This window comes from Cyanistes caeruleus, chromosome 15, assembly GCF_971803275.1.
Source record: "Cyanistes caeruleus chromosome 15, bCyaCae1.hap1.1, whole genome shotgun sequence".
Taxonomy (NCBI): domain Eukaryota; kingdom Metazoa; phylum Chordata; class Aves; order Passeriformes; family Paridae; genus Cyanistes; species Cyanistes caeruleus.
The window spans coordinates 698,707-714,823 of NC_141715.1; the positions used below are offsets into that span (position 1 = coordinate 698,707).

At 56.7% G+C, this 16,117-nt stretch overlaps 1 protein-coding gene across 1 annotated transcript in view; it reads right to left on the reverse strand.

The window, feature by feature from the left end:
- Positions 1-13,769: 13,769 nt before the first annotated feature.
- Positions 13,770-16,117, reverse strand: part of KCTD16 (potassium channel tetramerization domain containing 16) — a 54,788-nt gene continuing 52,440 nt past the window's right edge. The window contains exon 3 of the mRNA XM_023936349.2: positions 13,770-14,692. Within this exon, the coding sequence (XP_023792117.1) occupies positions 14,241-14,692 (452 nt within the window). The 3' untranslated portion in view covers positions 13,770-14,240. The remainder of the gene's footprint in view (positions 14,693-16,117) is intronic.

The window sequence follows — 16,117 nt, forward strand, 5'->3', positions numbered from 1 at the left end:
AGATCATCTTCCATAGACACTCCAGATTAAATTTTCGTCATTATCATGATAGAACTGGATGAATAAGTGGCACATCTGTTCATGAAGTGCTTTATTATCTGTTCTGATGAGGTTTTGGATGAATAGCGGGATGACTTAAATACAGAGCAGAGAAACGCGCACAGGTTTATGCAGAATCTTAAATTCATGGCCAGTAGTGCCAACTCAAGGCATCTGATTTTATACAGAAGAGGTAATTATTAATTAGTGATTTGGGCCAATCTATCATGAGGGCTAACTTAATGAGGTGACAAGAGGAGACAGAGCAAACCTGACTGTGGAACAGCATTAATGAAGCCCCACACATTGTTAAACTGGTTCTTGTTCCATCACTGCAAAGGAAAACTCCATAAATATTTTATAAACACTCCATTCTGGCCATGTAAAACCAAATTGCACCAATAAATCTATTTATCCAGAAGTTATTTCCTAATCTCTTCCAGCTGCATCCCTTACAAAGGAGGACACTGATCACTTGTCTGTCAAAGAGACAAAAGGAGCTGAGTTTTCCACACCCGATGGTGGAGGGAGTTCCATGGAGCCTCCTGAGCTCAAAGCTTCACTCAGGATCCCAGTCTGCTGCAGGGCTGGTGTCACAGGCAGGCAGAGCCCTCAGCAGCCAAGGCTGGCCAGCTGCAGGCCAGGATCCCTTTTGGAGCAGGGATTTTTCTCCTCCACACAGCAAATTTTGCTGGAAGTCTTGAGGAAGTGCCCCAGCCCCAGTAAAGGAATCCTGCTGCACTCGAGTGCACTGAGCACAGCTTGATGCCAAAATCCCCAAATCCCAGGATGGTTTGGGTTGGAAGAGACCTCAGAGCCCCTCCAGTGCCACCCCAGCCATGGCAGGGACACCTTCCCCTGTCCCAGGCTGCTCCAAGCCCCAATGTCCAGCCCGGCCTTGGGCACTGCCAGGGATCCAGGGGCAGCCCCAGCTGCTCTGGGCACCTGTGCCAGGGCCTGCCCACCCTGCCAGGGAACAATTCCTGCCCAGTCTCCCACCCAGCCCTGCCCTCTGGCACTGGGAGCCATTCCCTGTGTCCTGGCACTCTGTCCCTTGCCCAAAGTTCCTCTCCAGCTCTTTTGTAGGTCCCCTAGAATTATTTGACAAGACACTTTATTGGCCCCTGCAGATGAGGTGAAATGAAGCCTCAGATTCCTGAATGGTATTTAAATCTTCATTCTGGGGATGTAACATCTGAGCCCATGTCAGAGGGAGGATTCCCATCCCTGCTCCAAGTGACGAAGAGAAGAGAAGAGAAGAGAAGAGAAGAGAAGAGAAGAGAAGAGAAGAGAAGAGAAGAGAAGAGAAGAGAAGAGAAGAGAAGAGAAGAGAAGAGAAGAGAAGAGAAGAGAAGAGAAGAGAAGAGAAGAGAAGAGAAGAGAAGGAGCAGTGAGTGGGTTTGGGGTGGGCTCTGCTGCAGCAGCCACACAGCACCAGATTTCTCATTTAGCAGAGAAAAAATCTCATCTAATCCCTTTTGATGTCTTCTGCGGTCTAGAACTATGTGAAAATATTTAACTTCCATCTGAAAATACATAGGGAAAGTTAATTTAATATATCACTTAAAGAACAGGTCATTGTACACTCAACTCTCTGCCTCATTAAGGCATTAAGAGCTTAATTTTGGGCTTGAGCTGGGATTTGGGAGAGCAGAGCCATTCCCAGCCTCCAGGCTCAGGCCTGCAGAATCTCTCCATTAAAATGTTAATATTTTATTAAAAAGTATCAATTGAATATTGGCACTTTCAAAAACATTGCAGAAAATGCAGCTTGTCCTAGACTGTTCTCAGGCTGTGCTGTTGCCTACAGATTTTGAGATGCTTTTATTTTCTTATTATTTTCCCAGATTTAGAAAAGGTCTTTCTTTACTATGGCTTTCTGAAGGAGGGAGGATTCAAACCCCAATCGCTGTTGTAGGAATTTTAAATATTTTAGAAGTGTTCTGTACTGCTCAGTTCAGACCATTGTTTTTGAGATCTGCTACAGTGGCAGATCCTGCACAGAACATTTTTGTCTCCTTCTGAAGATAGTATCAATCACATCTGCTCCTGACAAGCCCAAGAAGAACATTTATCAGTATCTATTAGAACAGTCTAAAAAAATTCTAGAAATGACATTTCATAGCGAGGGTATGATCTGGTTGGAAAATAGCAGAAGTTTGATGCTTTCCCTCAAGAATCCTGTGCTGCCTCCTTATATAGCTGCTGTCATCACACCCTCCTCACACCTCACTCCTCTGACTTCAAGAGATGCTTTTTATACATCCCCACGTCAAGGCAGGGGAAGTTTCCAAATGGGGCGTGAGCAGGAGCCAGAGCCCCCAGCCCCAGGGACTGAGCCCACGGCTTCTGCCACCTCCTCCTCTGTCCCCAGCCCTGGGCAGGGGCTGGAGTGGGGATTTGGGGGTTTTGGGGGGGTGGGCAGGCCCAGGGTGCCCCCAGGGCAGGGGAGGCACCCACAGGTGCCCAGAGCAGCTGGGGCTGTCCCTGCATCCCTGGCAGTGCCCAAGGCCAGGCTGGATGGAGCTGGAGCAGCTGGGACAGGGGGAGGGGTCCCTGCCATGGCTGGGGGGCTCTGGGGGGATTTAGGGTCCCTTCCCCCCGGAGCAGGCCGGGGTTGGTGTTTCTGTGGCACGGGGAGGGACACAGCAGTCCCTGGGGACAGTGTCCCTGGGGCAGCACTCACAGCACTCCCAGGACTGCCCAGGCCTTTCTGTGCTGAAATTGGACACCACGTACATTTATCTGCAACACTAAAATCTGTAGGCCCATTAAAGCAGATTATGCACTAATAATTATGCAAATATTCCTTCAGTGAAACTATAAAAAATCTCATGAAGATTTAGCACATGGCTATTAGGGGAGAGGAATATGTGGCAAATGAAAATGAAGATTGTCATTAACTTTAAGGAGTTCAGGGAATTTTTTTGCTATCATTTAAATCCATGATTTGGGATGTCTTTGCAGATTTAACCTGGAGGAGATGATTACTCATAATAGTGCTAAAATACAGCTGCAGGATGGAAATCTGCTCTTCCTGGAAAAGAGAGCTCACCTGCTTTGTCCTTTTAGAAAGAGCATAAGTACCATGTTAGGGCATTTGTAAAAAGCAGAATAACATTTGTATTCCCATCAGGCAGCCCTAAAGGGAATATCCATGCTCCTGTTCCAGGACAGGGCTCAGGGTGGGGAGGAACTGCCAGGCTTTGGCCACTCCAGTGCCCTGCACTGAGCTGTGGCTGGAGCAAGGAGCCTGCTGCCCTCAGCCCAGAGCATTCCACTGGGCATCAAGGGATAAAATATTGGCTGAAGAGACCACCCAGAGGAGAAAATCCTGCTGAATTTATTGAGGTGGGGTTTGGCATCCAGATATAACACTTTGTTCTTTATTAACCTTAAACCTTCAGGGGCTCTGGAGGTACCACAGTGACAGGAGATCTTCAGAGCTGAGGGATCCATCCCAGCAGAAGTGAAAAAAAAAGCAGTTTTTTCATTATGCTTGGGCACAGTGACACCAGAACAGCTAAAGAGCATTTGAGGGGCTCTGGGGCCCTGCCCCAGCCCGAGGGACAGAGGAGCCTGCAGCACCCTCAGACAGGCTGGGCTCCTTCACTGCAGAAGGGCAGGGACAGAGCTGGAGCAGCAGAAATGGTGTTTGTGTCTCTGTCTGTCCCCCTGCACCCCTCACAGCCAGGGCTGCCCACGGGGAGCCAGGGGGTGTCTCCTGGCAGCACCAGGGGCAGGTGCAATGGTCCTAATGAATAATTATCAGTGCTTTATACCATTAAATTTCATCTTAATAATGACACAGATATATATAGAGATACATAGATGATGATAGATATAGATATAGATAGAGAGATATAGATATAGATATAGATATAGATATAGGTACAGACTTGTTCTCTTGGCCTAATGATGAAATTAAAAGCTCTCAGCTCCACGAGTAGAGCCATTGATTTTAGCACTGGTAATAGCGATAAGCCACTATTCCCAACACATTATGTGAAAATTGCACATATTAGATGTCTTTATTGGACTTAAAAATAATTAGGGTAGCTTAATAACAACTTCAATAGCAGAGGCAGGAGCACAGAGAAAGCAGAACTCACATTTTGCAGGTGTTCAGCTGGGCCAGAGCAGGATGGGGCTCAGGGTGGATGTCTGGGGGTGAATGTCTCTGGGTTTCTGCTCTGTGGAGGTGCAGCCAAGGGCAGCACTGGTGCCATCAGCCCATCCAGCACGAGGAGCCCTGTCCTGTCCTCCTGTCACTGCTGGAGCTCTGCCTTTGGTGCCAGGCACGAGCAGAGAGCTGGGGGCAGCGCTGCCAGGCCAGGCTGGGCTGACCCAGCTCCTGCAGGGTGACCGTGTCCCTTTGTCCCTGGATCAGGGGTGCTCGAGGGGCACAGCTGGGGGACAGGCCCAGCCCTGCCCTGCCCTGCCCTGCCCTGTCCTGCCCTGTCCTGCCCTGCCCTGCCCAGCCCTGCCCAGCCCAGCCCTGCCCTGTCCTGCCCTGTCCTGCCCTGTCCTGCCCTGTCCTGCCCTGCCCTGCCCTGTCCTGCCCTGCCCAGCCCTGCCCTGCCCTGCCCTGCCCAGCCCAGCCCAGCCCAGCCCAGCCCAGCCCTGCCCAGCCCTGCCCAGCCCAGCCCAGCCCTGCCCAGCCCTGCCCTGCCCAGCCCTGCCAGCCCTGCCCTGCCCTGCCCTGCCCTGCCAGCCCTGCCCTGCCCTGCCCAGCCCTGCCCAGCCCAGCCCAGCCCTGCCCAGCCCAGCCCAGCCCAGCCCAGCCCAGCCCTGCCCAGCCCTGCCCTGCCCAGCCCAGCCCAGCCCAGCCCTGCCCAGCCCTGCCCAGCCCAGCCCTGCCCAGCCCAGCCCTGCCCAGCCCTGCCCAGCCCAGCCCTGCCCAGCCCTGCACAGCCCTGCCCTGCCCAGCCCAGCCCTGCCCAGCCCTGCCCTGCCCTGCCCAGCCCTGCCAGCCCTGCCCAGCCCAGCCCTGCCCTGCCCAGCCCTGCCCTGCCCTGCCCTGCCCAGCCCTGCCCAGCCCAGCCCTGCCCTGCCCAGCCCTGCCCAGCCCTGCCCTGCCCTGCCCAGCCCTGCCCAGCCCAGCCCTGCCCTGCCCAGCCCAGCCCTGCCCTGCCCAGCCCAGCCCTGCCCTGCCCAGCCCTGCCCAGCCCAGCCCAGCCCAGCCCAGCCCAGCCCTGCCCAGCCCTGCCCTGCCCAGCCCTGCCAGCCCTGCCCAGCCCTGCCCTGCCCTGCCCAGCCCAGCCCTGCCCTGCCCTGCCCAGCCCTGCCCTGCCCAGCCCTGCCCAGCCCTGCCAGCCCTGCCCAGCCCTGCCCTGCCCATCTCCCCCGTCTGGGTCCCCAGGCTGGCACCACCCAGGTGTCGGGGCTGTGGCCAGGGCTGGGATGTCAGAGCCAGGGCTGGGATGTTTAATCCAGGGCTGGGATGTTTGATCCAGGGCTGGGATGTTTGATCCAGGGCTGGGGTGTTTGATCCAGGGCTGGGATGTTTAATCCAGGGCTGGGATGTTTGATCCAGGGCTGGGATGTCAGAGCCGGGGCTGGGATGTTTGATCCAGGGCTGGGGTGTTTGATCCAGGGCTGGGATGTTTGATCCAGGGCTGGGATGTTTAATCCAGGGCTGGGATGTTTAATCCAGGGCTGGGATGTTTAATCCAGGGCTGGGGTGTTTGATCCAGGGCTGGGGTGTTTGATCCAGGGCTGGGATGTTTGATCCAGGGCTGGGATGTTTGATCCAAGGCTGGGATGTTTAATCCAGGGCTGGGATGTTTGATCCAAGGCTGGGATGTCAGAGCCAGGGCTGGGATGTCAGAGCCAGGGCAGGAACAGCCCTGTCTCACTCTGTTCCACAGCTCAGCACATCCAGCTGCCCCAGCCCATTTCCACTGAGTGCTGAGCACTTCTGACAGCCCAGCACCGCCTCAAGCTGGAAAGCTTCTGCAAACCCTTTCCAGGCAGTTCAAGGAGTTAAACCCCAAGCAGAGTCAGTCCAAGATTTTTCTGCTCTCACAGCTTTATTTCATGGGCAAGTGGCCATCAAGACATCACTTCCCACTTCAGTCAGCACTAAGTCCAAAAATCAGGAGTGCTTTGCTCTGGTAAAGACCAAATAAAATTTGCTGGAGGGTTTAGATGTGGCAGCGTGGTGTGGCACAGGCACACCTGCCCAGGGATTTGGGAAGAGGAGCTGCTTTTTGTACCTCCTGCTGCTCTTGCTGGCATCCCTGGGACAGTATAACCCAAAGTGCCTTGTTTTCTCCTTGTTTTCTCCTCCCATAAATTTGGCATAATAATAAAAATACATCTGGAAAGATGCAAAATTTATGCCACGGAGAGGATGTTTATAGTATTAATGGTTGTAGTGATTTTTTTAACGAGTCTCTGATGAACCCATTTTTCTCAAGCTTTTCTTTGGGAGGCAGCTCATTAAGATGCAGTTTAATTGCTGCAAGTTTTGCTTTTCTTGCTGCGCTTTAAAAATCCTGAGAGTTTTGGTATTCTCTTGGAGCCATTAGTGACATTTGTGTCACCCCAGCCCTGCTGGGTGACTCAGTGTCACTCCCAGGGCCGGGGCACTGCAGGGCACACGCGGGACCTGACGAGCTCGGGGCTCCTCTTCCCTCGGAGCTCAGGGGATGTTTTCCCCTCTGTTCCTTTTCCATGGGCGATGGTCTCTGGGGGAGGATTCCCAGGGGCTGCCAGGGACAGCTGAGGGTCTGCAGCCCCCCTGTGCCAGGGACAGTCTCTGTAAATGCCAGTGACCGCGTGGTCCCGCTCGCACAGACAACGCCAGATGCCGCTTTTGTCTTTGGTCGATTTTTATTTATCAATAAAACAATACTACAAAACATGGGAAACATCTGCATTAAATACAGACTTGCTGATACTGTGCCAGTTTTTAACCTGCTGTATTTACAGAGTTCTCCCTGCAGAGCCCTGGGCACAGGAGCAGGGCTGGGGCAGCACCAGGAGAGCGGCAGAGCGACAGCGAGGGTCCTGAGCCCCCAGCCCCTGAGCCCCCAGCCCCTGAGCCCCCAGCCCCTGAGCCCCCAGCCCAGCCCCTGAGCCCCCAGCCCCTGAGCCCCCAGCCCCTGAGCCCCCAGCCCAGCCCTGAGCCCAGCCCTGGATCTGCTCCTGCAGCAGGTCCTGAGCCCCCAGCCCAGCCCTGAGCCCCCAGCCCAGCCCTGAGCCCAGCCCTGAGCCCAGCCCTGAGCCCAGCCCCAAGCCCAGCCCTGAGCCCACTCCTGCAGCAGGTTTGCTCCTTGCCCTGCCTCAGGCCAGCCCAGAGGATGCCGGGCTCCTCAGCCCAGCCTGCCCTGGAGGGAGAGGCTGAGCTCCTCCTGTGCTCGGCTCTGGGGCACGGCGAGAGTTCAGTCCCATCCTGGCAAGCCCACCATGACCTGCAGGGTCACCCCCCCCTGCCTGCCCAGGGAGCAGAAGGGGTGACAGGGACTGGTCCCAGGTGCCAGGTGCTGGGACAGCTCAGCATTTTGGGGGCTGCAGTTGTCCCTGGGAGGGGGGGCCCTCTCCTCTGGAAAGGCTTTGGGCAAGCTTTGAGTTTGTCTCTTCTTCCCAGGCGCTCGCCCTTGTGGCAGCAGCGGGCAGAGAGCGAGGCCAGCCCAGCCCAGGGCTGCCCACCCTGCTCCCAGCCAGAAATACACACGTGGGGAGATAGATAGATAGATATTTCTATATATAAGCTCTCTTAATTATATAGTTGTAAGGCAGATTAAAATAATGTTCTGATATCACCTGGTATCAAAGGGAATCTCCTCCTTCCCATGCACATCACCAGTGCTGCGTGGGGGAGGTAATTACATCCGCAGTAATTATTGTGCAGGTGTTCTACCCCAAAACCCACTGCTCTTTCACATCTGCCCTGACACGAAAAGCAGACAAGACAGTGCTCACAAGTGCTCAGAATAACCAAATTCAGCTTCCTGCTCCGGAATGCGAGCGAGCAGCCATGGAGGTGAGCCCTGCTCGGGCCAGGGGGGTGTCTGGGCCAGGAGAAGAGCTGTCACCAGCCAGGGGCCACAGCAGCCCCCGTGTCCTCCTCCCCTGGGACCTGGCTGGGTGAGAGATGGAGCCTGAGACCCAGCCCAGCCAGAGGGAACAGGGCAGTGAGCCCCGGCTCTGCCCAGAAACAGCAGCAGAAGGGTCCCCTCGGCTCCCCTGCGCTGTCCCCCAGCCCCTGGGCTCCAGACAGGGGTGATCCGTGGGGAGAAGCTCGTCCCAGAGCTGGGAGGGCACTTCAGGGACACAGGGCAGGAGGCTCCTGCAGGGGCTGGGCCAGGACACAACCCTGGCATCACCCATCTGGTGGCACTGCCAGTGCCAGGCTGGTGGCACAGGGAGCTCAGTGAGCGTCCCCTCGGCACCGGGGGACACAGCTCCAAACCTCGGCCTCCCTCGAGTGCAGCAGCACCCAAATCCCGCTGTGGGGAGGCACCACCTGGGGAAAACGCCGCCCAAATGGACCTCTCACCTTCTCCCAGGAAGGGACTGCTGGAAAGGGCTTCCTCCCAGCCACAGCCAAGTACTGCAGATTCAAAATAATGATAACAAACCCAGAAACAAACTGGGAAAACCCCCCTGCTTTCAAGGGAGGATAACTCCCAGCCAGCAGGGAGGGAAGTGGTTACATGAGCCCGTGCTAAACCCCTGTGAGCAAGCACGCCTGGATGCATCCATGGATCCAGGATCCACATTTCTGTGTGTGACAGCTGAAGGATACCAGCTCCTGTCTCCCAGTCTGTGCCAGAGCGCTGGGATGGCAAACACAAACCGGCTACAGCTGTGAGCCCCCAGCACCCCAACCCAGGGCCAGCTCTGTCCCTGCCCAGGGCCAGCTCTGTCCCAACCCAGGGCCAGCTCTGTCCCTGCCCAGGGCCAGCTCTGTCCCAGCCCAGGGCCAGCTCTGTCCCTGCCCAGGGCCAGCTCTGTCCCAGCCCAGGGCCAGCTCTGTCCCAGCAGCGATGCCAGAGCAGGGATAGCAGCAGCAGCCTCCCTTCCCACCTGGCAGGCTCTGAAAATGGCATTTTTAGCTCTTGTAGCACAGCCACCCACTGGGGGCTGCCCCATGGACCACCCTGCTCAGGGCACAGCTGGGACTTCATTCTTCCCATGGGACTTCCTCTCTCTTTCCTGGTGCTCTCTGCACCAGGGAAATACAGCAGGCTAAAAGCTACAGGATTTTTTCACATACCACAGTAGAAACAGTAACCGAGTTATATTTGTCAGAGTCACAGTAGTTTATGCATATTTGCTATTCACAGACTGCAGAATATTGCCAATAACCTCACTGGTGGGACTGACAACACGGATACATGCATTCAGGTGAGACCATTAGCAAGGATGTCTATACTGTATTAAGCACATTCATTTTTTTAAACACCTTCCAGCAAAATCGATTCCTTTAAATTTGTAGTTAAAACTTTTTTTTTTTTTTTTTCCACAATTACGCACAAAAGAACCTGTAAACAGTTTGACATTACACTTATGTACAAGTGAACCACGTTGGAAAGTCGAGAGGTAATTCAGTGGGTGCCACTTAATCTAAATCAATGTGCAACAGACTGACTCAGCCTCGGCGAAGTCATTTAGTGCTGAATGAGGTCCGAAAATGTAACGTAAGCAAGGCCCCGAGAGATCCCAGCGGCACCAGAGCCCCTCTGCATCCCAAGGGCTGGGAAATATTGCACTGGCAGCACCCCAGTGCAGCCCCAAGGCCTGGGGCCCAGCCCTGCCATCCCCTGGGGACGGCCAGAGGGGACCAGGGGGACATCACCTCCCTCTGCTCCAACAGCAGCCACGGAGCCAGCTGGGCCCTGCCACCCTCCTGCTTCACCTCGCTCATTTTCTCTGTGGAACTCTGAATTCGTGTTTGCTTCAGCATTGCTATAGTTTAAAATCTGCAATATCCTATTTATAAACGGATTTTTTAGCTAAGTGACATCAATGCCAAGAAAAATAAAGAATGTCTTTTTATAATATAAATAATTTAAAAGTGCTTTTTCTTGGTTTTTTTTTTTTGTTTTTGTTTTTTTTTTTTTTGTTCTTTTACTATTAATCTACAAAACCCCGTTGGGGCATAAACTATCCATAAGACTGGACAATTATTTTCTACCATGATACACATGGGGCCTTATGCATAAAGTACTCTGAAAGTCAAGTCCGTACTCGCAGTGCTGGGGGGCTTGGGGAGGGGGCTGGGGTCCCTCCAGCCCCTCCAGGGCTGGGACAGCAGGGTGGGACACGGCTGAAGGACTCGTGATGGTCATTGCCAATAAAACCCAACCTTGCCTCTCCTTCAGCCCACAGCTGCAAATGAAATTGATAAATGGACTCACCCAATTTAAACCCAACCCGCTCTCCAGGCTGTGCAGCCCCTGTGCTGTGTGTGCAGACGGTTTAGGGAGAGAACAAAACCATCTGTTCCCCAGGGGTCTGTGGAAATGACACATTCTCTGTGTCCCCCCAGTGCTGAGTCCTGCTCAGGTGTCTCAGGGGGTTGGGGTGGCAAAGCCCCTGGAAACTGGGAATTCTGCTGCTGGGAGCTGAGTCTCAGTCCCACTGCAGTCAAGGGAAGTTTTCCAATTAGTTGCAACAGAACTTGGTCTTTGTTACTGGTTGAAAGTAGCTCAAAGTCCAGTTTTCTTCCCAGATATTTTAGAAAGAATAAAGTACTCCACGAGCAGATTTAATTTTGGCTTGCTACAAAGCCTGTCCTAGGGAGCCACACGGGTTCTCTCATGGAAACCAAGTCCAATTGGAGTAGAACATTCTTTATAGCCCAAAGGTCTCTCTCAGGCAATCTCAGTTTCCTTCCTGCCCTGTGCTTCATCTGCCTCCCTTCCCAGCAGCGAGCGAGGGGCCGGGTGTGCTGAGCACTGGCCACGTTCCCCTGCAGTGCCCTGGCTCTGAGGTGCCACTGCAGCCCCCAGCCACTGCAGGGTGTCCTGCCCTGGGCACAGCCACGGCTGCCACGTCCCACACGGCCAGGGCAGCCTCAGCAGAGAGGCACCAGCCCCTGCCTGACACCTGGGGTGGCTCTGTCCCCACCCGGGGTGGCTCTGTCCCCACCTGGGGTGGCTCTGTCCCCACCCGGGGTGGCTCTGTCCCCACCCGGGGTGGCTCTGTCCCCACCTGGGGTGGCTCTGTCCCCACCCGGGGTGGCTCTGTCCCCACCTGGGGTGGCTCTGTCCCCACCCGGGGTGGCTCTGTCCCCACCCAGGACAGGGGTGCCTGTGCAGCTGTGCATCCCTGTGTGCATGGCACTAACGCTGGCATCTCCAGGGCCCATGTGGGAGGTCACCCTCCTGCCACCATCCTGCTGCCTGCAGAAGGTTTGGTTGCTCCCTCCTGACCCACCTGGACTAGGGGGCCATGGTGGAGCAGCATTCCCAGCTCCCCTGCTCTCCCGGGGCTGCTCTGCAGCCCTGCCAGGTGTCCCCAGCCCTGTCCCAGGGGGGCACAGGGAGGTGCCCCAGAGGTGCTGGGGGTGCTGTGGGGCACTGGTGGTGCAGAGGAGGGAAGGAAGGGAGATCTGGGCAGCACTGGGCAGAGCTGCTGACCCCTCCAGGGGTGTGAGAGCCACCAGCACCGCCCGGGGCCCCTGTGTTCCACCTACAGCCCCTCAGTGCCTCTGAGCAGCACAGAAACTGCCAGCACAGCCCCAGCTCTGCACAAACCGCTCACAAAACAGCTGTCCATGGGGTCAGAGCAGCAGCAGGTCCCTCAGAGATGCAGCAGGACACACACAAACACACACGGGCACGGCCCCAACAGCTGGCACTGCCCTGCCCCAGCCCCAGCCCAGGCTGGGTTTCCCAGCAGGTCGGGCCTGCCTGTTCCTACTGAAGTTTAAGACCTTTATTTCTGTAGCAATAACCATTTCATCTCAAACTGGAGACATGAAGGCCACATAAATCAAGCCCACTTGGGCGCATTTCATTTGGTCTAATTTCCCCCCCGTTATTAATCACGGAGCAATCCCGTGTCCCTGGAACACCCACACCCAACGCCTGCTCCTGCACCCAGCTCACAGCACAAGCTGCTGCCGTGTTCAGGAGACAGGGAAAGATCTGGAGTGAAAGCACGAGGTTTTAGCTGCAGTCTCCTGCCAAGGAACAAAGGTGACCTGTCCTAAAGCCCTGCTGGAAACCCAGAGGAGAGCCCTGTCTGTTCCTCAGTTCTTGCTTCAGAGCAAGGGGTCCCAGGGGGACAAGATGCAGGAAATGTTGAGCAGGGAGAGAAAAATGCTGTAAACTAACCATGAAATAACTAAGCAGGGCCGAATCTGTGGAGCTTGTATAAAACATTGATTTCCGTGGGAAGATGTGCCTTTAGAGCCTGTGAGTAGAGGGTGGCACAAGAGGCGAGCCTGAATTCCAGTGGGAGGGAATGTCCTGAACCCTGAACCAGCTCTAAAGCACAATCCTGGGAAGTGCTGAGTCTCTTCACTGAGCATTTCCCAGGCAGAGCCTCTCCTGCCCCCACAAGGTCCCGGAGCTGACCCCAGCTGCACATCCCAGCCCTGCTCCCTGCAGCCAGCTCCTGCTTATCGATCCCTCTGGACAAGTATTGCTTCCTCTTTTGGCTGGTAAAAGGTGCCCCCGACCCCAAACACCACCGTGGGCTCATGGAGACCTCAGGGGTCCCCGTCACCCCCGGCCCAGCCCAGCATGATGGCACCAGGCTTCCTCCTGGCTGGAGCTGCAGCAGGATGGCAGGGAGAACCTGAGCAGGCAGGACAGCATCTCCCACAGCAGCTGCTGGAATTCAGGAGGGGGAAGCCCTGGAACCTGCAGGACACTTACTGAGTCAGAATCCGAGTGTTCTGTGTTACCAGCGCCATCACTGACCACAGTTTTATATTCATATATATATATATATATATATAAATTTTCTTCCTGTGCTTTAGAAACAAATGATTGCTCCCAGCTCCTCTAGCTGGTTTGTCCCCAGCTGTGGCCTCCACAGCTGGAGCACTGTTCCATCCTCTCCACTGCTGCCCTGCCCCAGCTCTGGCCAGCCCGTGCCCCCTCCCCAGCCCGACCCCTCTGCCCTTCCCGGGCTGGGCAACGCCGGGCCAGCCCAGCCCTGCCCGTCCCTGGGCTCTGGGGACACACAGGGGACACAGGCACGGTGCCACCACGGCCCTGGCACGGCTGGCACCTGCGGGAGGGGACGCAGGGGGCTCCTCTGGGGCTGCTCCTGGCACAGCCCCTGCAGCTCCCCAGGGCAGAGCCCCCGGGCGGGCTGGGGCCCGGTGCCCGCTGTCCCTGCCAGCTGGGACAGCTGCTCCTGGACACACACCTGGCACCTGCAGGAGGGAACATCCTCCCCAGCATCCCTGCACAGCCCACAGCCATCCCCGGGGCTTTCCAGCGGGGACAGAGCACCGCTGACCACCGAGAGCCTTGGGAGACACGAGAGGCCTGGGCAGCACACGAGGGCCAGGAGCATCCCAAACAAACGGAATATTTTGCTGATGGTAACACAAAGCCACAGCCTGCGCCCTGGTCTCCCCTGGGACACATTCACAGTGCCCCAGGGACGGGGGAGGCCTGGCAGGGGGGGCAGGAGAGAGACAGGGAGATGGATTTCTACTGTTCAGCCCTCAAAGGCCTGGAGAAGGAACGGGACATCCACAGACTATAAAAATGCTCTTTTCTGAGAAAGTGCAGTTATAAGGAGCGAGCCAGAAAATCTTTAAGCAGTATATATTGATATATATATACATATATATATATACACAGAGATATATATACACACATATATATATGCACATATATAAATACACATGCTTAAACTGCCGGGGCAGAGCTGGGGCTTTGTGCTGTGCTCCTCCCTGCAGCTCGTGTGCTCCGAGCAGGATCCAGGAGCCCTCAGCACCCTGCCCTGCCTGCTCTGGGGCCACGCCAGCATCCCTTGGGGTGGGCCTGCTCGTGCCCTTAAGGTTTTCAGCTTGTGTAAGACTCCGGGTTTACAAACAAAAGCGTTTGTCATTGTGCTTCCAGGACTGCAAAAATATCGTTCCCCTACGACCGGAAATGTTAAGGTGAAATAGGCAAATTAGGCAGTACTAGAGATGGATTTTGGTTTTGGTGACCTAAGAAATAGTTATTACTGGGAATGACTTTTGTGTCACTCAGGAGCTGGCTCTCCCCACCCGCAGCCTAGAGGTGGTACTTCCTCAGCAGTTCGGATTGCCAGGGGTGCTTCCTCTCGGGAAACCTGTCTGGGATTTTGATTTTGAGGAAATCCTGGATACATTTTTCCAGCTCTTCCTCGATGGAGAGCTTCTCCTTCAGCGCTTTTTTCTTGCCGGAGCTGGAGTCGCGGGAGCCGGAGGTGAGAGTCCGGAGCAGGTCGCTCTTCCTGCGCATCTCGGCCTGCGGCAGCAGGTGCAGTGGGCCCTTCTTGGCCGGCCGCTCCAGGGTCTGGGTGTTGGGCTGGCGGCTGACAGGCCCGCAGATGACGGTCTCCTGCGGGGAGCTGGCCTCGGACTGGCTGTCACAGCTCGACGTGGACAGCTCGTTGCAGGACGTGCCGCTCTCGCCCTCCTTGTCGCCCTTGCCGTTCTTGCAGCAGCAGTCGCAGTGGGACGAGGACCAGCGGGAGGGCTCGCCTGCAGGGCACAGAGAGCCCGGGGTTACGGCAGCTCCAGACCCCCCCTCACCCCAGCACAGGCTGCTGAGCCCCCCTGGACTGCCAGGGCAGCCACGGGAACCCCGCAGGGACCTGAGCATCCCCCGGGACCCGACAGCAGCTGCCCCCCCAGCCTGGAGCTCCTCCATCCCCCCCGCTGCCATCAGCTGCTCACAGTCCAGAGATGCTGAAACATCCCCTGAATCCTCCGGGAGGGACCAGCACCGAGGATGTGACAGGGCAGGTGTGGCTGGAGCCCCCCTGAGCTGTGCAGGTGTGGCTGGAGCCCCCCTGAGCTGTGCAGGTGTGGCTGGAGCCCCCTGAGCTGTGCAGGTGTGGCTGGAGCCCCCTGGCCTGTGCAGGTGTGGCTGGAGCCCCCTGGCCTGTGCAGGTGTGGCTGGAGCCCCCCTGGCCTGTGCAGGTGTGGCTGGAGCCCCCCTGAGCTGTGCAGGTGTGGCTGGAGCCCCCTGAGCTGTGCAGGTGTGGCTGGAGCCCCCCTGGCCTGTGCAGGTGTGGCTGGAGCCCCCTGACCTGTGCAGGTGTGGCTGGAGCCCCCTGGCCTGTGCAGGTGTCGCTGGAGCCCCCTGGCCTGTGCAGGTGTGGCTGGAGCCCCCTGAGCTGTGCAGGTGTGGCTGGAGCCCCCCGAGCTGTGCAGGTGTCGCTGGAGCCCCCTGAGCTGTGCAGGTGTGGCTGGAGCCCCCCTGAGCTGTGCAGGTGTGGCTGGAGCCCCCTGAGCTGTGCAGGTGCCGTTTGCTCCCCGGGGGTCCCCAGCAGAGCAGAGACAGATCCTGGTGCATCCAGCACCGGCAGCCTCTGTCCTGCAGGGATCGCCCCCCGCACGCCCTTCCCTCCCCAGACCCCAGCCCTGCCCCCAGAACAGCCCCCGGCACACCAGCCCTGCCCACAGCCACCGCGGGCTCTGGCTCCTTCCTCTGCCGGAGCCCAGCTCGGGAAGCCCGGGACAGGGGCAATTCCCGGGACAGGGACAATTCCCGGGACAGGGACAATTCCCGGGACAGGGACAATTCCCGGGACAGGGGCAATTCCCGGGACAGGGACTATTCCCGGGACAGGGACAATTCCCGGGACAGGGACAATTCCCGGGACAGGGGCAATTCCCGGGACAGGGACTATTCCCGGGACAGGGACGATTCCCGGGACAGGGGCAATTCCCGGGACAGGGACTATTCCCGGGACAGGGACAATTCCCGGGACAGGGACAATTCCCGGGACAGGGGCAGTTCCCGGGACAGGGACGATTCCCGGGACAGGGACAATTCCCGGGACAGGGGCAATTCCCGGGACAGGGACAATTCCCGGGACAGGGGCAGTTCCCGGGACAGGGGCAATTCCCGGGACAGGGACAATTCCCGGGACAGGGACGATTCCCGGGACAGGGACGATT